Here is a 21,661-nt window from a genome sequence, read left to right on the forward strand (position 1 = left end):
TAATAGCTTTGGAGACAATAGCTCCAAAAATTCAAAGTTCAATGGAAGACAGTGATTTAGCCTGAGGAGGGCACCACACAGACAAAAGCAGAATTTTCAAATTATGTGCAGCGACTTGTCAAAATAATGACCCTTTAACTCAAACGCACTGGGTTGCGCAACTGAACAACCAGCAAGTCTATTGCTAAGAGGCTCAACAATAAAATGAAATGGAGGTTTTAGAGTGGCCTAGTCAAAGTAATTAAATCCCAATGAGATGCTGAGGTGTAATGTCATGATCCTGTTTATTCTCAAAGTACAAGTTGGTTTATCAGCGCTTTTGGGGGTAACTGTGGCTTAGTGGCTAACATAGTTGTTGTCTTACAATCCGAAACTTGTGGGTTCGATTTGAGCTTCCTCCTTTTACGTGTCAATGTGCCCTTGGGCAAGGCACTTAACCCCAAGTTGCCCATCAGTCTGGAAGTCAGTGCCTGAATCTGTGCCTGTTAGTAAGTGCGATTGGGTTCTTGTCGCTATAGTGTAAAACTTGTTGAGTAGTCGGTATGACTAAAAAAGTTTTTTATAAATTCACTCCATTTAATTTTTGGGATAGTCATCAGTAAACTGCTTTTGGTTTTTGATAATGAAATTTGTTTGATCTGGAACATTTAAGTGTGACAAAAAAACAGCAAACCTAAAGGGACAGTATACATTTTGATGGCATTGTATGACGTGTAGAAACAGACTAACCAATGAGTGTCCATGCTAACCAGAACACTCTTCAGTGTGGATGTTGTACCAGTAGGAAGAAGACCTGGGTATTTTCACTATCAGTTATGCTTTTTTTGGTAATAAACCCTTAAAAACTGCAAAAAGGTTAAAAAGAAAAATGTATATGTAAGGGAGTTTTGATTTATCCTGTTAAACCTTCAATCTCTGTCCGTCATGGAATATGCTAATTTGGAAAAGTTGGCAGTCCTTTAGAAAAGCTGTGCTAAAGAAAGGGTCTGTGTAGTCTAGATAATACATAATAGACTGTTCTTAACAGACGGTAATGCAAATCAGATTTTAATGCAAATCCGATACTAATTTCCCATTTTCTTTGATCTCCAACCTGTAAGTTTTAGTTTAAGAGAAAGCAAATAACTGCTGGTTATTTGATAGAGATAGTGTTTTAAATCCAACAAGTGTATCCTCATTTATGCATTCAAATGCAAAAATTGGTTGATGGCCTTAGTTTTGATACATATAATGAACAAGAAAGTGGAAAAAAAAAACAATTTGGAAATGCAAATGTTCTGATTCCAGTTTCTGGGCCATTGATCGGTATATTTAGAGTTAAAATATAAAATGATTTAGTCTCCCCATATTGAGTTGTGTTAATTATAGCTCTTTCAGAGAAATCAGAATCGGCTAAAACTGATGTTGGCGAGTAAATTGGTACAAAAACCAAGATAAAAAAAATTTGGCCAGCAATCTCAGCGCAGTGCATGCCTGGTAATATTAACAGGGCATGTAAAGCTAGACAAGTAGACGCTTTTCCTACTTCATTAGAGTTCAAACACTTGCTGAAACGACCAATATAAACCTCCACTTAGGGCCTGATCTTCAAAAGGTTTGCACTTATTAAAACACGTCCAAACTAATTAGCGTGTACAAAGCTGATCTTCATACCAGATGTAACGCAGTTTTACATGTGTCGGTCTGACGATGCGTGTGTCTCCTCTGTAACACCGACAGCAGCACGACAAGCTCCCATTACAGCTGTTGTTGCCCAACTTAAAGCCTAGTTCTCATCCATAAAATGGTTAAATTGAGGACATATTAGGTACATTTTAAATGGGGCTTCCTTTGTTTGTAATATTTTGCCTCAAGAAGAAAATCCAGCTGTATAGAGATGAATCTCCCCATAAGTCTGCTCATACCTTCCTGGATTCCAGGTTTTACGTTTGATATATAATCTTTTAAATGTAACTTTAGTTTGTTTTCTTTATTTATTTCTTTATTTTTTTTACTTTTGTTTGTAGCACTTAAAGAGCACTATAGATAACATGCATACTTGTTATAATGTTATTCCATCCATCCATTTTCTCTACCCGCTTATCCATGCATGGTCGTGGAGTGCCTATCTCCAGCAGTCGAGGAAACCCTGGACTGATCTATTTATGTTATTTTCTTTGAAATTGTTATCATTATTACCTCCAACGACCAGAGGGAGGTTTTTAGTCAACAGGGCGGGAGAAGCTCCACTCAGCTTAGCACATGACTGATAGACGAACCAGTAGAATAATGATAAACGGGGATACATCTGAGTTGCCAGCTGTAATATTTTCTTATTAAACTCAAGACATAGTTGTTTCTTCTGTTTTAACAAACTTTTGCTCACAAAACAACCTTTTATCATTATTTTTTTAATAATAATGAATCGCATCTCTCAAAAAAAGTTTAATAGAAATTCTCCATTGATTAAAAATGGCTCCACTGTGTCTGGAGTGAGGATTTTATCCTTCCTCTTTCTTTGACAGCAGCTACCAAATTGCCAGTAGTACGCGCAGTTTACTTATTTAAATGTTTTGCACGTCTCATCCACTGGGGGCACAATCTTTGAAGATCAGCTGCAACACGCCCACTTATTGCTCGCACAGTTTTTTTGTTTTTTTTATCCATGCAATTTAGTGGCCCTTATTTGGACTCCTTGAAGATCCGGCTCTGCAGACCGATGATGAAGTTCTCTCCTAGATTAATGGTCACAGAAAGATAATCTTGCAGAACAAATCAGGACAGTTAGTGTGACTGGGGAATCCCACACAGCTTAATCGGTTTTCGCTTATATCTTCATCTAGTCAGACTTTGAAAACAGACCGCAGAAATTATGTCACGATACTAACAACGTATAGTTAGTAAGAATTAAGCCAGATCACCCGGCCAAAATCAGTACATTATTCAATATCAGCAGTTTGGTCAATCCACATTCATATTATGGTATATATATGCGTTGGAATGGTTATTTTTGAGCAAATGTGGGCTTGAGATGCACAGCCTGATCCTCTCACCTCGCAGCACAAATTGACAGGAAACTGGAGACAGAAAAAGAGACAGAGACAGGCTGGACGTCCTAGAATACTGATAATGAGCCATCGTTTCCCATTTCCTCAGTGGTACAGCCCAGCCTAGTGGCTTCACAGCAGAGTGGACGACTTTATTTAGAGCAGAGACAGGGGAGGTTTAAACCACAAGCAGACTGCACGGCTGACTCACTGACTAGAATAGAGGTCTACCTAAAAAAAAAAAGAATAAAAATACTCGCTCTGTTTAAAAAAAGAAAAGGCTGGGGAGCACAATGTGGAAAAAGAGAGAGCGAGGAATAGGAATCTGAGACGGGAAAAGACATTCCTGCTGACATTGACCTCTCGGCGAGGAGCACTTCTCAATCTTTCCACCTTAACGTCATTAATCAAGATTGCAAAGCTCGGCCAAGCATGGCATGTACTGAAAGCGCGTGAATATGCATGGGGCGGCGTGAGACTCTCAAAATACGATCAAATGGAGTAAAAAAAAAAAAAGGAAAACTTCACATTATTAACTCGGAAATTCAAAACAAAAACATGGGAAATGATGAAGAAGAGAAATCGTCTTATAGCTGCAAACGTTACTAAACCCGTTGACCATTACAGTTATAATAATGATTTCAACAAAGTATAGAATTAAAGTGTATTAGGTTGTAGTTTTTAAGTGAGCAATGTGCAGAGTTTTATATATTTTGCTCTTCATTTTTTAGTAACACAACTATAACAAGCTGATATTAGTTAGTTACTTAATCCACTCAGGCCTGCAGCCCCCGTCTAATTATAATTTTAAAACAGTGTCACCAGAATAAGAGTGATAGATAACCCTCTTTCAGTTTTGCACTATATATATTTTTTACAGCTGCAAACATTTTTGATCGACTGGCAACAGGTGGGGGAGGGCCAGCACTGCATCCTCCTATGCTTCCCAATCATGGAGAAAACTTTCCACTCTAGTTCTTACTTCCCCTCACATCTCATTAAAAGGACTTTCAACATTGAACATTTTATCACAGAAGATTTTAAAGATTTTTAAAACATAACTGGATAAAACGCCGCCGTAACTTTACTCCAGAAACCAACGCGTGATTGCATCCTGAAGCTTCCTTCGCCTGATGGCCAAAACAGAGACCGAACTGAATGGCTAATTATCTGAGCTTAATATGTGTGTAGATGCAAAAGAACTGCAACACTGTCTGTTTATCAGCCAACACGTGCTGATTGAACTGATTAAAAAGCATGATTTTGTAAAAAACAAACCAAAAAAAAAAACACATCCTGTTTTGCGTTACATATTCTGCTCACGTATTGCATCAAGTACCAAAGTGCCAAAATGTAATAAATAATCTATTAAATAATCATTACACCTTATCATTTCATCTAAAAGAATGCACATTTTTAGATTTAGATTTATTAAAAACATAATCCTATACTTAAAGGTGAAGTTAATTTAGTAGAAATTCAAGTTAAAATCATATAAGCAGAAGAATGCTTGCAGGATTTAGTAGTTAAATGACAAAATAGTAAAAGGTTTTGCTTTACTTCTGCTGAAGAGGTTCATATTGAGGTGTATTAAAAGCAGTGAACCTGATTTGATTATTACAGTGACGTACGCGGAGGAGCGCGGTACATTTACTGGTTTAGCAAGCATGCGGTTTAAACTCCTTCAAAACCCCGTTACCTGAACGTCACCCTGTGGGAAAGGTGATCCATTCTTCTACACCTTGATCTGTAAACCGTCGATGTATTATTGGCTTGCAAAAATTAGGGTAATGCTTTATCAGCGTTATTCACTCAAAAAAAAAACTTCTGAAACTTCAGAATCTTCAAATTGCAATGTTCTTAAACATTAATTATAATAAAAACCTAAATGATTTAGGATTCCCTCAGCGTCTTGTCTCACATTTTGAGTTTAAATATTGTTTATAGCGGAAAGGTGTTAGCCCCCATAAAGGACAACGTGCTTGGATGATTTGGAAGCATCTCTGATTCATTACTATGGGAAGACATTTTTATCCGTTGCTGGAGTGCACCACGAAACCATTTCGGATTACAGTTCGGTTCATCTGATTGGTTAACCTGCACCACAAGTCAAACTTTGCGCCAATTATCTTGTTTACAGCAACATTAGCTCCACCCACTGACCTTGAGGGGTAAGGGCGTGGTAATACCTTGACCTGGGTCCAGTTCTCCTGCAGAGTTGCGTCTCCTTTCAAACTATAGATGTCCCTGCTGAGAACATCTGTCTGTATTCAACAAGTGGTGGCAGAAGAAGAAACGAGGAACTTTATGCTGTCGATGCGCCCTCTGGTGGACCCATCACAGACACCAGAAGCCCTTGTTATGGTATCGTTTATTTCAGGGGTGTCAAACTCATTTCTATGTTGGGCCACTTTGCCATCATGAAGTCATCAAAAGGGTTGGTTTGACTTCATAATTTAATTTCAGTTCACATAGAAATATATATAAAAAATGCACAGTAACATAAAAGTAGCATCCTTAGGCTCAGTTTATTACAGTTTATCTGCAAAAAAAAAAAGTTGATATTGGGGTGAGTTACACTTTAAACTCTCATCTTTCTGCATCACTTTTTCTCTTTTTGGAGATTTGTGGGTTGTTTTAATGTGTTGTGGGAAAACTGACATCTAGTGGCAGGATGCTGTTACTACAGTTAAAAAAATCAACATTCGCTACACGAGGCACAGTTTTAGCCACTTTATACAATTCAAAAGGATATATGCCTCAACTTTATGACATGATTTGCCTTTTTTTGCTCTTGAAGGCCAGATAAATTGTCTCTACGGACCAGATTCGGCCCGTGTGCCTTGACTTTGACACATGTGGTTTATTTGTTGCAAAAACCTGACTGCAGGTGACGAAAGACTGCAAACGGATCCATTCTATGATCAACACTCTTGGAGCGCACAGTTAATTTAGAGAAAATAAAATATTCAAATTAATTAAAATGTTCGCTGCGTAACATATTCATTGCGCATGCTCAGAGCAGTCAAAGCGTCCATTGAAAAGTGATTTTACCATTTATCTGTGTTTTTATTTTCTTTAAATCATGCAATATTCACACAATTAAAACGAAATCCAACAATAAACATCCCACTCAAAATAAGATAAAAGCAAGAAAAATTAAGTCCCGGGAGTTATTCTGTTTGCACATGCGCAAAAGAGACGATGGTAGGGATCGCGCTTCCGGTACAGACCGGGTAGTGACACCCATGAAATGTAGGCAAATTAGATTTTTGAGAAGAGGGACGCAACATTTACTCTGATCAATTTTGATTGTTTTTATTCCCTGGATTTAAGTTTAATTTAATGATTTTCTCCATGTGTGCAGTTGGAAGGAACATTTGATCCATTGTTGTTGTTTTTTATGTTTGTTTGTTTTTTGCAAAGCTGGGTTTAATAAAATGCTGCTGTGTCGCTTGGGCAAAAATAAATAAATAAAATAGAAATATTATGTCTTGCTAAGTGCACTTGTTCTCCAGTTATTAAATGCCCTTGCGAGGACGCTTGCAAATTGGGCTGAACTTTAACTTTAATGTATGCAACAATAACGACATAAACAAGCAAAAAGATATCTAGAATGGTTATAAGACATTGAAGGGAGCTGAGATATGAACGATGTTGTTGTTGAAATGGAGTTTGGGTGCAGATTAGTGTAATTGTTGTCATCATATTATCAGTCGGGTGCACTGCTGAAGGAAAAAGCAGCACCTGCCAGTTGAACACGCAGGTTAACCAGTAACTCGCCAGCTTGAGTTGGTGCCTCCAGTCTTATTAGGTTTCACAATAAAACACACACACACACACACACGGACAAGGTCTGGACCCCGGATGTGCGCCAGGATCTCATAAATCCACCGCCCCATCTGAGGTCCGGCTCCGGGCGGAACAGTCGGTGCGTTTATTCAAACATCGCTGATTCCCAGCAGGCAGACGGAGAGACAGACGCGCATCCAATCAGCTAACGAGCCCCCCCCCCCCCCCCCCCCACAACTCACCACATTAGTGAGGAAATCACCGTCGCTGAGCTCCTCCAGGTCCAACAGGTTGGTGGTGCCTCCGGAGGAGTAGAGTTTCTCCGCTGCGAAGCTGTCTAAGATAGACTCCATCATGACGCTCTGTGTCCGCCTGCTGCTCTTTTGAAGTCAGTTTGGACAGAAGACGTCCGCAAAAATCAACTCATTAAAACAAAAACAATAAAAATAAAAAAATAAAAAACGGATTTGGTTTTATGACGTCTCCAGATCAGCGGGTTTGAAGCAACTTGTCTCGGTTGTCAAACGCGAAAATGCGGTGATTTACGCATCATCTCTGGTCTCTCCTCCTCGCTGCGGCGGAGCGGCTCTCGTTCATCTGCTCACCTCTGGGCTCGCGTGCGCTCCCCAGCCACGCGCCAATGAATATTCAACACAGCCCCGCCCCGTGACGTCAACTGTCTAACACCCCCCCCCCCCCCTACAATTATCCGCGTGCGCTCCCCAGCCACGCGCCAATGAATATTCAATGCGGCCCCGCCCCGTTGACGTCACAAATTGGGAAAGTTTTGATTGCCAAAACTGGAAATTAGTTATTTAAATTTAGAAGTTTACACCAAAACCTCTGATTCCTCTGTGCTCCAGCGTTACTAAACAGTAATAAAACTTGCTTCAAATAGAAGAAAATTAATTGAAATCAGGTAAAATAGAAAGTTTTCAGAAAACTGCATACAGTTAAATGTAATTAACCATTTCTATAACTATCCCCATAATACAGGAAAATATTTGACCTCAATAAAGACGCACAAACTTTTTGCCAATGGTTTAAACAAATCGGTACTGGAAACTTTCCTGTGTATTTAGATAACTACCATCTTTTTATATATATATCTCTGCAGGTGTAGAAGCAGACTTCGAGGATGTTATTTTGTACTCACTCTCTTTTTCCTCTTCTCTGTTTTTTCTCACCTTTTCTCCCTTTTAGCATGTTGTCTCACCTTTTTCTCTTCCTGCTTTTCTCTTCTATCTATCTATCTATCTATCTATCTATCTATCTATCTATCTATCTATCTATCTATCTATCTATCTATCTATCTATCTATCTATCTATCTATCTATCTATCTATCTATCTATCTATCTATCTATCTATCTATCTATCTATCTATCTATCTATCAAAAAGAATACCATTGCCAAAGAGGCTGTCTTAAACAGTAAATGATCAAATTAGATTGCTCTTTATAATCTGGTGCACCTTATGGTCCAAAAAATACGGTAAGCTTAGTCGGGGCCTGGTAGACGTTGTTCAGCGATACTTTTAGCTTCCGCTTTAGGGCAAAGAGTTGATTGTATGTCACAGCTAAAGTTCAACCACAGGATTTTTGTCAACATGTATATGTGCGTATTTTTAAAAAAAACGAGGAAAACGTGGTACCTCCTGTGGAAGGCTGCACTTCTTGAGTTGCCGCATGAATTATAGTCTCTGCCAGGCCTCCTTTGAATAAGTGTCCATGTATGAAGCACAAGTCTCATATAAACATTTTATAGCAAGATGCGGGACAAAATCATACCCTAAAATTGTAATGATTGTCAACATTTGAGATCCAGATTGTCGTAATTAGTTTCTCTCCTCATCACATGTGGACCTACAACACTTTACATCGCTTCAAGTCTTTTAGATGTCCGCCTTAGACCTCGTTAAAGTGTCTCTGTATCGCACAATCTATGCTGGACACGAGCAGAGAAACGCCGCCTCCTTGGCACCTTGTTTGTGAATCTGCTTAAAGGTCAAACGCTGATCTGAAACAACCTGCTGCTGTTTATGCTCTGATCATTACAAGAACTGTCCGCCTGCTACGCCTATCTCACTGTTTCCAACGTGCACAGAGCCGCCGTCTGCACGCTGACCCAGTGGGGCGTCTCATTACCGTCTGGATTAACCAGAGGGTAGATTTGATCAGTAAAACGAGAGACTCTGCAACCAATCCCCCGGCCGCAAAGTGTCTATCACAGCATCCACTTTAAAACAGAGAGAAGAATAAGGGATTACAAAGCTCTTTTACATCTACAATTATTACCTTTAGCCGCAGCATGAATACAACAAAATACCTCCTTTAAGAGTTAGAGTGGATGAAATCGAGGCATTGCCCTTTGAGTTGCAGTTTGCTCACATTTATTTACATTGTATTTTACTGCAGATCTGTCATTATTTTGTTTTTCTAAAGTTTTATTTACATTGACATACAGAAGTACTCGTAGCCCTTAATCATTTTACACATTAGATGTTTTTGGGTGTTTTTTTTTTTTACATATACAAATCTGATAGTATGGTGTACGTATGTATTCATCCCAATTTACATTGAGACCCCTAAATAAAATCAGCTATCCGTGACAATAAGTCATTCACGCCACACATCTAATCTTCTTTAAACAGTGACAATTTGGCAGCACACTAACCCTGCAGATCATAACCACCACTGTGACACACGGTGGTGGCAGCCATCATGTTTCTGGAAATCAAGTAAAGCTCCAGAAGGATTTCTTCCTTTCATTCCTGAAGAACAGCTGCTAGAGGCCGAAAAAACACTTAAGACGGGTGACGAAGTTCACCTCGCAGCCGTAAAATCAGCCTAAACATCCAACCAGAGATACATACAAGGGGATAAGTGTAAATCTGATCGTGTTAATGAGTTAGAATGGACTAGTCAAAGTACAGGCCTGACCAGTGGCGGCTGGCCCATAGGGGGCGCTCAGGCGCTGCCCTCCCTAGATGTGGAGGGGAAAAGTCAAAATATATAGAGATTTTAAAAGTATTATTAATGTCAGTTTTTACTTAATGGTACGTGGCTACATGTGATAAGAATTATTAAAACACTTCTACTAATTAGTGCTGAACGATTTTGGAAAATAATCTAATTGCGATTTTTTATCTTAATATTGCGATTGAATGCGAATTTTTTTTTCTTCTCCAGTTTAATTTATCATCTCTTTTTAAACATATACAAAACAACAAATCAATTTATTTCCTCTCCGTGCGGATTAGTTACTAAAAGACCCACAGCATCTAAACTCAGAGCAGAAATTATTGCGTTCTGCCTACGATATGTATGCGTTTGGTTGAAAATATATTTCAACCAAAATTGCGATTTTGACTTTTTTCTGCATTAACCACAAGCAACAATTGTTGTCTGTTCAAATGGCCTCTAGATACAGATGTTTGTAAACAAGGACTATTTAAAACAAGAACTTTTAATGTTTTTATTAATCAGAATATTGTTCAAGAGAACAGCTTTTAGTTGATTTGGACATCAATCCTTGTTGAACATAAAGTGCAACCAACAAGCAAGTCTATGTATTAAACTGATTGACCAGTACTTAATGCTATGTATGATTATATAAACTCTAAAACAGGTAAAAAGTTAGATTATTTCCCTGCTGCAAATGTCTTCCCTTCCATGTGGAGGTAAACCCACTTTAAACATTTTACTGACACCTAAAGTACGTGTCTGATTCACTAATTGTTACATAGCCAAAAATTGTAGACCTCTGCGATTTGGAAATTGCCTTTTTTTAAATCGCGATTATATTGAAAATGCGATTAATTGTTCAGCACTACTACTAATTGACTCTATCAATTGACTCTCATTTAACAGTGCATTTCCACCAACAGAACGTATCATTTCAGCCTGATGAGGATGCACCCACAACAGGGTCCAAGTTAATCAGTCGTGTCAAGATCGTTCTTTTTGGGTCACTTTTTAAAGAATGTGGGGAAGTTAAATGGCAAATAATGATGTCTCCGATATCAGCCTCACATTTTCCTCTTTCTGCCCTTATCTTGTGATCCTTTTCCCACTTCTTCGCGTCCGCCCTGTCTCGTTTCGCCCGTTCGCGTATCGGCTTACGAAGGCGTCGCTCCCCAAGGGACAAGGCGTCCTCGTTTTCCCCCACGCACACCTCAGTGTTGTGTAACTGAAGTGACCTTTAGCAATCTGCAGTAATTCCCCCCACAACCTGATAAATCCCGAGAGACGACCGAGCTTGTTATGATGCAGAAACAACAGGTATAGGTGAGCTTTTATTGCTCAGATTATCACCATTTGGTTGTCTGATCTCCTTTGTAGTTTTGTTTTTGTTGAGCTTTGAGTCTATTATGGAAAATATATTTACTAAAGTCTTCCTTTGGTGATCAAAACCAGTTTTTCTACCTTCTTGACACACGAGAAACATGAGCACTAAGCCCTGAATCCATCACATTACTGATTATATTCTGTAATGAAAACGAAGAGCGACCTACATATCAGGAATTTTTCTTGTTCTGATTCTACCACAACAAAAAACCCGCAAACATCAGAAGTGTGTTCAGCTGATAAATGATCCGTGTTCATCACCTTTGCATCACAGTTTCCTTCTGCTGGTCGGAGGGGGCTTTTTCCAGCTGTTCTAATAAAAACAGATGTGTGATTCTGTGGGGCGCGAGGCCGATGAAAGGGGTTAAACCCAAAGCAGGCACTTAAATCGTTTCTGCTTGCAGAACGCTTTCAGCAGCCTTTTAAATCATCTTCTGAGCCTGTTTTTAATAAATCCATGTCATCAACCAGCTTGCAATAACATATGAGTGTTAATTAGGAGTTGAAGTAACACTCAAAAACCTGAAATAGTTAATACGTAACTTTTAGCTCATCAAACTAGTTTTAAAATTAGACAAAGACGACATGAGTGAATACAAAAATCAGCTAAAAACTATCTGTATTGTTAAATGAGTATAAAATTAGGAACGATTTTAAGTGAATTAAATAATTACTTTTCTAAAGAGAAATGAAAAATAGATTAGTTAAACATGTAAATATATTGTTACCCATTTTAAATTTTTTTTGCTACAACAGGATTGCAAAGATACAGAAGGATCTCTTTGATAAGAGAAACCTTTTTTTCTGGGCAATTAATCAGGATTTCAGCAGCTGATGGCAGGACTGCTTACTGAAATAATTAGTTTGTTTGTTGGCTTTTTGGGCCACTTTAAAGCTAATCATTTCCCACAGTTCCACACAACTTAATCTATACTTATTATTTCTAGTATTTAGGTGCAGATTACTGGTATTGTTATTGACAGTGTAAATTTTATATAATTAGACCTTTTAGAAAGATATTTGCTGGAATAAAAAAGGGTTTGTAATTTTTACTCTACCTGCTGTGATGCGGGGACTTTATTGCAATCTCACTTTTTTCACTTCAATCCAAGGCTAAAGATTGGCTGTTCATCTCTTGATGCTTCCCCTGACCCTCAGCTCCCGATTGGCTGTCTGAGCGATGATGCGGGCATGACTCATCTTCTATTCTGAGTCAAAAAATAGCCGACTTGGGGGTCCTGACCTTTTGTCTCCTTGGTGACTGCCCTGATGTCATCACCTCGCGTTGATCAACATCCCTCTGGCTCCTTTTCTGTTTGTTTCACCTCAGCCGAGCGGGTCGGAAGGACTTCTCTCAGAGGTGGAGGATGTGCAGATTAGGGGTGTCCAAGTGTCAGTCAATGCCTGGCTCCCTCCTCCCACTCATTGTCCCCAACCAGACATTACCATTCATACAACTGACCCTGTTAACAGGCTTAAGTGGATTCACTGTCACACCTAGCCGTGGTACTGACTATAAATTTATACTTTGACTTTTAATTGCATTTTTTTATGCTGCTGTTACCAGAAGAAGATTTAGAAAGACCTGATTGGAAAGGGGTCAATTAAACCCCCTGCCTCTGTAATGGCTTTAAATAAGCTACTTTATAGGAAAAAAACTGATATTTACCTCAATCCTGCTATACAGTAGACATTTAAGTAGACTATTGTATAATCTGCTACAACAATGGTTGTTTACAGAATGTTGTACCCATGCATGTTAAAGGAAAGTTGAGTGGAAGGAAAAACTGGACAAGCAACAATGATAACAGCATCATTGTTCGGATTTATTTATTTAAGCTTAATGGGAAAATTTAGTGCTTGAAAAAAAATTGTGACAGAAAAGTTACACAGCCAACATGGATTAAAGCAACTTGGGTTTCTTCTTTTGCTGCAAAAAGGGAACTAAAAGTAAGTAAAAATTTCTTGAAATAAATGTATTTGTCCTTGATTCAAGCAGGCAAGTTTACATGATTTGTGGTTGGAATAACATCTTTGTACTTTAAAAAGGAATAATTAATCTCCATCATCTTATTTTAGGGGTAAAATACTCATTCCATTGGTGAATAATCTTAGTTACCGGCTCAAAATAAGGACATATACACTAATTTCAAGAGAATTTCACTTACTTTTAATACCCTTTTTGCAGTGTTGATGCTTTAATTCATCCAAAAGGAGCCTAAGCCAAAGCCTTAAGTTCATACACTACACAATATATGGATATACTTTTCAGCAGCAACGTTTTTATGCTTTAAAAATTGGCGTTTTATTATATTCTTCTTTTCTGGAAACAGGGTTTTGTGTTTTCTTTCCCTGTAAGCCATATTTATCGAAATGAACAGAATCAAAATGCTCAAAATACATCGCTCCATGTGTCTGTCTGTGATTCACTCTTTGAAGTTATTGAAGTGTAGCTGTAAATAGCTCCAAAAAATTGTGTTTCATATAAAGAAAATCTAGCTGGAAGTTCAAATCTGCGACACGTGTGTTTATATATACAACCAAAAGGCCATGTGGTTTGCTGGTTGGTGGTAGCAGGGTGGAGTAACTGACGTATAATAAATGGCCATGGGGGTGGACTAATTTGTAGAGCAGCGGGTGAGCACACCTCCAATTTTCTATAACAAATAGTTAGAGGTGGTTCACTCATTGTGGTTCCAATAAAAAAATATCTAACTTTGCCAAAAATAAATAAAAAAAACAGGTTTGTTTTTTGCTTCCATGTCAGGATTTGTCTCATTTTCTGCTTCTCACCGTCTTCCCTTTCCCCGTCTCTTCCTTAAAACGTCTCGCTCTGATCACAAAGTTCAGAAGTTCAAAGAAGGGCAAGAAGCCTGCGGGGGGAAAAAAAACGCAGCGACGCTGTCGAGTAGTGCCAGGACGGTAATGAAAGCCAGCTTCATTCTTTACATGCTCTTACATCATCTCCACTGTTCCAGCAGCTGCTTCCCTCACAGGCACACTGCTGAACTTTAAGCAACAGGTTCACGGCATGGAGATAATTGCACTTCTTTGTGAATGAATGGCATTGAGATGATGAAATTGGCATTAAAAGTCATTTTTTATCAACATTTAATTACATATCTGATATTACGGTCTTTAGGAGGGAGGTTTTTCATGAAATCTTGCATTGTCCTAATCAAAAGTTTTCAAAGAGGGAGGAGCATCTCCCTCCACACCGAAGGAGTTCAAGGGTCTGGCCAAAAAGTGCATGGAGAGATGGGTCCAAATGATGAAATGGCTTGACTGTGCTGCCCTCTATTGGAGAAATAATCACACAGTACAGCAGGTAAAGTACTTGGGTTATAATAAAATACTTTAATATAACACAAACAGAAGAAGCATGCATAGATGTTTCTTATTACCCTACAGCACACATTTTGCATTGATAATTCTGTTATTTCTTTATTAAACTATCTTACAGATATTTTTTTGTTCCTGGCATTTCTGTATTACAAAGTCCAGATAAAATTTTTGCAGCTGTCACCACTGCATGGTCTTTGAGCGCGTCAGCTTCCTGGTCAGAGCATGGCGGACTGTCAGCATGTAGGAGCGCCTGTCCGGCAGGGGGCGCTGCTGATCCAACACCAGCCTGTCACACATCAGACAACAATCAGACACCATAGACATCATATACTAACTAGACCAGGGGTGTCAAACTCATTTTGGTTTAGGGGCCGCATTCAGCTTAATCTGATCTCAAGAGGGCCACACGAGTAAACTCATTGCAAGATTAAATAGAACTAATAAATGTGGACTTGTTGTTGATTTTTATATTAAATGAATTTCACTTTTACACAATATATTATGAATAACCTCAGCGTTTTTGAGAAAAGTATGTGCAATTTTAACAATACTTTTACTCAGTTAAACATTTACTTGTGCATTATGCATAAGAACTGATCACAGTGATTGTACAATGTTGAAAAACAATTAGTCACATATTTTTGGACTTAAAAACACTGTCCTGCATGACAAAATACATCAAACAGATAAAAATTAAGAAATTATTTAAAATCAATTTCCACATTTGAAGCTCAGTGCTACCATCTGCTGATTAAAACACAGCGCCCCTCGTGGACGATATAGGAACTGCAGATTTTCAATTAAACGAAGTACATGTTTTTTTCAATAATTGTTTTATCATTCTCTTCCTTTTATCTCCTCTTTCTTTTACCTTTTCTTTTTTTCTTCCTGTTCTTCCTTTCCTCTCCTACTTTCCCATTGTAGTGTCCATATCATTTGAGATAATCCCCGCATGAATCATAATAAAACTATTCATGGCAAAAGCAGTACTGCTCCACTTGTGAAAGTCAAATCTGATGAGCTCGTTTTGGCCTTAAGACAACAATTCTTATTGCCACATTGCCAGACAGGACACTGTTTTTTTTTTTGTTGTTGTTGAATAGTGATAATGCATTTAGCCACCGGGCCGGACTAAATTGTTCGGCGGGCCGGAATCGGCCCGTGGGCCGTGTGTTTGACACCCCTGTACTAGACGCTTCGTTGGGCGGGTTCTGCCTACGCCATGTTGAATGTGGCAAATCTGCTGTTAGACCTGTTAATCTCAGAATATACTTTATATTCGTAATATTTTATTTTTCTAATATTACGAGTTTATTTTCGTATCCCTTTGGCCTCATTCTCCTTTATTCTTGTAAAGAATAAAAATACATTTTTTACAAGTATATATAAGCTCCATCTATATTTTTCTATCTGAATACTTAAAACATATATACAGGGAACATAGACGTTCACTACTTTCTGCCACATACAATATGGCGGTGATGTCGACGTGCAAACCTGCGCCCAATGAGGCGTCTACATATGACAGATTTGAACTTCCAGCTATATAGGTCTGTGAGGGCAGACATGCAAGAAAAGTTAGCTCCTCCAAACCAGCAGAGGGCGCCCAAGAGTGATTAAGATCTAACACTTAATTTATTAAGATATGTTTCTTATTAAGGAAACATTTTCCATACCAGTCTGTCAATGAGACATTTACATTTTACAGCATGAGCGTCTTGTTCTTTATTTGGATAGAGGTCTGGCCATGCCAAAACTACATTTTAAAGGAGCATTACGCAAGTTTAAAATTTAGATATCTTTCCTTTTCCATAGATGCCGTTACAATTGCATGACGTGTAAAATTAGTTTTCCTCTATATTGAATGAATTTACTAGGTTATTGTTGCTAGCGCTTACTCCGTGTGTGGGCTGTCTTACATGAATTCACTTCTAGTTTAGACATTACAGTCAGGCAGTCTTGTAGACAGCTCAGGGGTCCGATCAGCTAGTGACACAGTGTACCGTAATGGAGTGGCTTCTTTGCTAACCAAAGTCGTACTTACACATTTTAACAGATTTCTGAGCGCATTTTACCACATAAAATTGGTCAGTGAGCACAACAGGTACGGAAATCACATATAAGGTGCACCATCAATTTTGGAGAAAATTTAAGGATTTTAAGTGCGCCTTACAGTCCAACAATACGCTATTTTGTGTCATTTCTGGTCAGCAGTGGGATTGCCCTCTACCATGGTGGCCATTTTGGCTCCGTTTCATTCTTATTGTTGACTACCTGACCTTAATGGAGACAAGTGAGGCCTGCAGAGACGTAGATGTTGTTCTGGCTGCCTTTGTGAGCTCCTGGATGGATTTCTTTTGCCTCACAGACTAACAAGTGGGCTTGTAACTCTTTTTAGGCCAATTGGTTATACTTATTTTTTATATTTTGTTAAATTGAACTGAACTCTCCAAAAGAATACGGCTTTAAAGGTGGTATAGGTTCTTTCACATAGGTCCAGGTTGGTTTGGATAGCTTTATTCCCCTAATACAATAAATAATCATCTTAAAGCAGTGTTTGGTGTTTATTATGGTTATCTTTTACCAGTTATAAGTTTGTTTTATGATCTGAAACATTTAGATGTGGCAAAAGACCAAAAGTAGAAACAATCTGTACGCCATACGCCGTCATACAGCCAGTTGAAGGAATTTGGTGGTCACTAGTTATGATTTTTTTTTTAAATAGGAAATACCCCAAAAAATCAGATATGTTAGAGAGAGAGAGAAAGACATTCAAAATATATTATATGATATATTAAATTATGAATCTTGGCAGTGGAAATATGCTGAATGCAAATTGACATCTTTTCAATAAAATAGGTCAGGAATGAAATCTAAAATAAAAATATTGTCTGCTCTGCATAAAATTTCAGGGATGTATTTTGATCCAGCCATTACACGGCTGTGACAAAATGTCAAATCTAAACGTTTTCGCAGCTTTGGTCAAAAGAATAAATAAAAACACAGAAACAAACCTGATGAGCTGGAAAACTGCTGCTTCCACTGATAAAGCCGCTTCAGCCACAGACAGTTCTCTGAAACCGCATCTACACACATTAACGGGACAGTATAAGAAAACCGGCGGGGGAAATTATAACGTTTGTATTTCTAGGGAGCAGCCAAGTTGCACAAACAAAAGCATACGAAACCCTAAATCTTTGGCGAGCCTCTGTCCCTCCTCGTTTGTCACCTTCCGGCCGATTTCCAGATCTGCCTTATTGGCGACCAGCACTGTAGGAACAACTGGCACACAGGATAAAATGCTAATGAAAGAAGAGGGAGCAGGATGATGCCTGGGCATGCAGTCTGCCTACAGAGCACAGGATGGACTACCAAACAAGGAATGTGTGTCAGCCACTGCTGTTCAAGTGTGTAGGTGACGATAGGCAGAGAGCAGCCTCTCACTGCAGGGCAGCAAAATGAACTCAGAGGGGTCACTGGTTCAAGGATCCTTATAGAGACTTTATCTAATGTTAAGGCAGTTAGAACAACGTGCACGGCTCCATCAAGAGTAATATTTACCGATACTTTGTTTGGTTTTGTCGATGAGCGTCTTAAGCCGGGGGATCTCCTGGAAGCTGGAGCGCTGAGTGATGGAGTAGAGCAGTAGGAAAGCATCGGCCCAGCGAATGGAGGACTCAATACACGCCACAGAGCTCTGGAGCAGGATGTATCATGAAATATATAACAATTAAACCATTGTTAGCTTTATATATAGGCCTCAGCTTGGAGTTAGATGGTCCACGGTATCTTAAGTGTTTAGCTTAGCGTAGCTTAGCATACGCCACAGGCAGAAGATAATGATGTTTGAGTTAGTGGTTAAAATAGAACAGTCAAAGGCAACACTTAAAACAAATGTTTTTTTTTGTTTTTGTTTGTTTTTTTTTATCCTTGACTTAAAGAATTTCAGTATTTGTGTCGTTTTCATCCACATATTTGGTTCTGATTCTTCTTGTTCAAGTAGACTGAGCCTGAAGAGTTGAGTGGTCTGAAACGTTGATACACCGACAGCAAGTCTGTGATGTTTTGGTGCTAAGCCATCCAGGGACTTTATAGACTAACAGGAGTATTTTAAAGTCTATTCTCTGAGATACAGGGAGCCAGTGTAAGAACTTCAGAAATTAGTCTTAGTGAGGAGGAGGAAAGCTAGATTTATATTTACAATCCACACACCAAATTTATTATGATTTTAGTTTAACTCTAGAGTTTTAACCTATTATTCAGTCAGATTTAGCCACTGGTATGAGTAGGTTAATTTATTATTATTTTTTTAATGTGGAGACTTGCTAAACGCTTAAACTAGCCTCCAAACTGACTTTTTACCTGAACCCAAACCTCGCTGCACAAATCATTTGTCTGGTTTCTCATTAAATCGTCGCCACCCAAAGTAGGAACGTGTCAACCTGATCCATTTAGTTTTTTAAAAGCATTAAATTTTGTTGTGCAGAACATTTTACAAATCCCGCATGTTTTTGATTAGCATCCGGAAAACAAGTTAATATATTCCGGAAAATCCTGGAATTTAGAATTCTGACTTGGGAATCCAGATATTTTTCAACAACTATGAGATATATGGCTGCCCGTTTATGAAAAGTGCTGATATAGTGACTAAACCAGGTTTTTTGTTTGTTGCATTTTTTTATAAAATCAAACTATAAATAACTGTTTTCTTCTTAAACTGCCAATTGTAGTTCGTCTGATCACTGAAAGCATGAATAAGCAAACTGGACATCAGAAACAGTCTTAAATTCAGGATGGCACCATACAAAATACTAATATTGACTTTTAAAGCAAAGGGAACCTAGCATAAACATAATTATTAAATCTCCACTGCTGACTACGGCCTTGCAGAGATCTTACAGCAAACTGGTGTTATTTAGAATCTTAAATGAGGTGGGAGTAATGGGAAAGTTGGCAACGATGGTTAATATTTGTTTTGAACCATGAGTGTAAATATTACAGGTGTTACGAGTTATAGATCTACTGTAGATCCTAAGTGAGATTAAATTTCAAATTTTTCTAGATGTCTTGTTTTTTTTTAAAGAAATATAACTCAAAACCAACCTTCCAAGGTAAATCCAAGATCTCCAGATCAACCGTTTCCTGGTCCACCATGCGACTACATCTGTATGTGACCTCTGCAGAAAAACCGTAGTCACTACTGCGCGCTCTAGTTATTTATCCATGTCGTAATATGAGATAATATGTACTGGTATCTCACCCTTTTTATGGTCGTATTCGCCTATAAAGCGCTTCGTCATAAAACGAACACACAGCGCTGGAGACACAAAACAGACATGATCGCTGGAAACACGACACATGATGTTTCTTGCACATCCAAAATAAAATAAAGAAATAATGCACACGTAAAGTTGTGATTCAGGGAGTGAAAGACCCGGCGTACAAAAAAAAAAAAAAAAACACGGAAAGAGCAAAAGTCTAAACAAGATGCAAGCTCAACCCAAACAAACAGTATAGTTCATGCAAACTGAAGAAAAACTGTAACGGTTTCAAATGGGTTTAAACAACAAATTAAAGCATCCTGAGATAACCACACTAAAAGACATAGAAATTATTTAAAATAAACACATTTATAGATGGGTATTAACTCCAAAAAGATGCAACTTACAGTGACTGAAACACAAATACCTCCAAAACAACCAAAATTGTCCATAATGGGGTTTTATGAACAATTCTATATATGCTACCCTCAAACATTTCAGTGTATTCTATGGAAAAACACAAAATAGTGCATTAATGGAAGGAAAATGAGAAATGTGTGCATCTTTAACCAGTAGCAATCCGGTAATGGACAGAGGAGATGCACCTCTACTGGCAGAAACCAAACTTTGCACATTATCCTGAACCGACCATCAACACAGTCAAACATGGTGGTGGAAGTATGATGCTTCTTATCAGAATATGCAGGAAACCTCATCACAGTTGATGCATAGCCCAATTTTCTGATTTGTACGTGTAAAAAAAATCTAAAACAACGTTACATTTTCTTTCCACATGACAATCCTGCGCTACTTTGAGTTGGCCTTTGGTATAAAACCATAGAAAATACTTCAAGGTCAGTGGTTGTAGCATATAGAAAGAAAGAAAAAGACAATGTAGCATCATAACAGGCAATAATAGATGGTCAATTAACACAAAACACCACAACATGAGGGTAAACAAAGGTATTTAAGACATGCATCGAAACACTAAAATCTGTAATACATTTCTTTAGTCAGATTTTGATCCCAATTGGTTTGGAAACATGAGACCGTTTCACTTTTATCCAAAAACAGGTAATTTATCATCTAACAGCAAAGCCTTTGTGGGTCAACTTCCCATTTTTCTTAATCTTTCTTTTCAACAAAAGCCTGCATCTATCCCTAAAGTTCTCCGTTATTGGCAGAGGAATACCTGCGCTTCTAATTTCTGTTTCCCCTCAAACAATTAAATTGTCTACTTTACCTGTTTTTCCAGTGTTCTGAGCTCCCAGAACGAGGAGTTTAACAGGAACCATTTTTTTTTCTATCTGCACACTGCCTTATATAAGAATGTCCTAAAGGAGAACGACAATAAAAAGCAACCCATTATAGTTGATTTAAGATTTGCACATGAACGTCATTTAGCATCAACTTACAAGAAGCCGAGGCAGAAAAGGCACTGAAATATGCCGAAGAGTAAAGGAAAACACAGAAAGCAGCTCGCCTCCCAGCCGGAGACGCTAAGCAGACCAGGAACAAAGCGATGTGGCTGTCTTCTCTCCTCCAGTGTCTGTGTGACTCTGCGCTTGTGTTTGGTCATAAGAGCGCTTTCTGTGCGAACAGGATGTGACAAGAACCATTTGTCTGCAGGAGCAGGGTCCAAGTTCAAACGCTAATCTTGTTTCGGCTCCATTAAAGAAGCATGTACACCTTTACTGTAAATTAGAACCATAACAACAATGAATCTTTGTGGCTTTGACTGTGCAAGCGACAGGAAAATGCTTATTTACTCATCATTATTAGCCTATTTCTCTAAATATCTTTTTAGAAAACCTTTTCATAGAATATTTTACCAGCTTTATCATAAAATACATTAAGCATAAAACACTAAAATGGTTCCATAATGGACAA

General features: G+C 38.3%; 2 protein-coding genes across 4 annotated transcripts in view; both read right to left on the bottom strand.

Annotated features, from left to right (window-relative positions):
• Positions 1-7,451, bottom strand: part of creb3l1 (cAMP responsive element binding protein 3-like 1) — a 54,245-nt gene extending 46,794 nt beyond the window's left edge. The window contains exon 1 of one of the 3 annotated variants that reach the window (XM_012857198.3): positions 7,061-7,451. In XM_012857198.3, the coding sequence (XP_012712652.2) occupies positions 7,061-7,174 (114 nt within the window). In that variant the 5' untranslated portion in view covers positions 7,175-7,451. The remainder of the gene's footprint in view (positions 1-7,060) is intronic. The other 2 variants (XM_012857196.3, XM_012857197.3) reach the window with 2 other exon arrangements.
• A 7,086-nt stretch (positions 7,452-14,537) lies between these two features.
• Positions 14,538-21,583, bottom strand: zgc:110699 (RERG_RasL11_like domain-containing protein). The gene is made up of 8 exons (XM_021313441.2): positions 21,187-21,583; positions 21,015-21,105; positions 19,771-19,827; positions 19,614-19,687; positions 18,072-18,207; positions 17,699-17,792; positions 17,525-17,596; positions 14,538-14,796 (listed from the first exon to the last, which is right to left on the bottom strand). Exons 2-8 carry the CDS (start codon positions 21,064-21,066, stop codon positions 14,688-14,690), a joined length of 594 nt encoding a protein of 197 aa, XP_021169116.1. The 5' UTR covers positions 21,067-21,105; positions 21,187-21,583; the 3' UTR covers positions 14,538-14,687.
• Between the last annotated feature and the right edge of the window lie 78 nt (positions 21,584-21,661).

This window comes from Fundulus heteroclitus, chromosome 24, assembly GCF_011125445.2.
Source record: "Fundulus heteroclitus isolate FHET01 chromosome 24, MU-UCD_Fhet_4.1, whole genome shotgun sequence".
Classification (NCBI taxonomy): Eukaryota; Metazoa; Chordata; class Actinopteri; order Cyprinodontiformes; family Fundulidae; genus Fundulus; species Fundulus heteroclitus.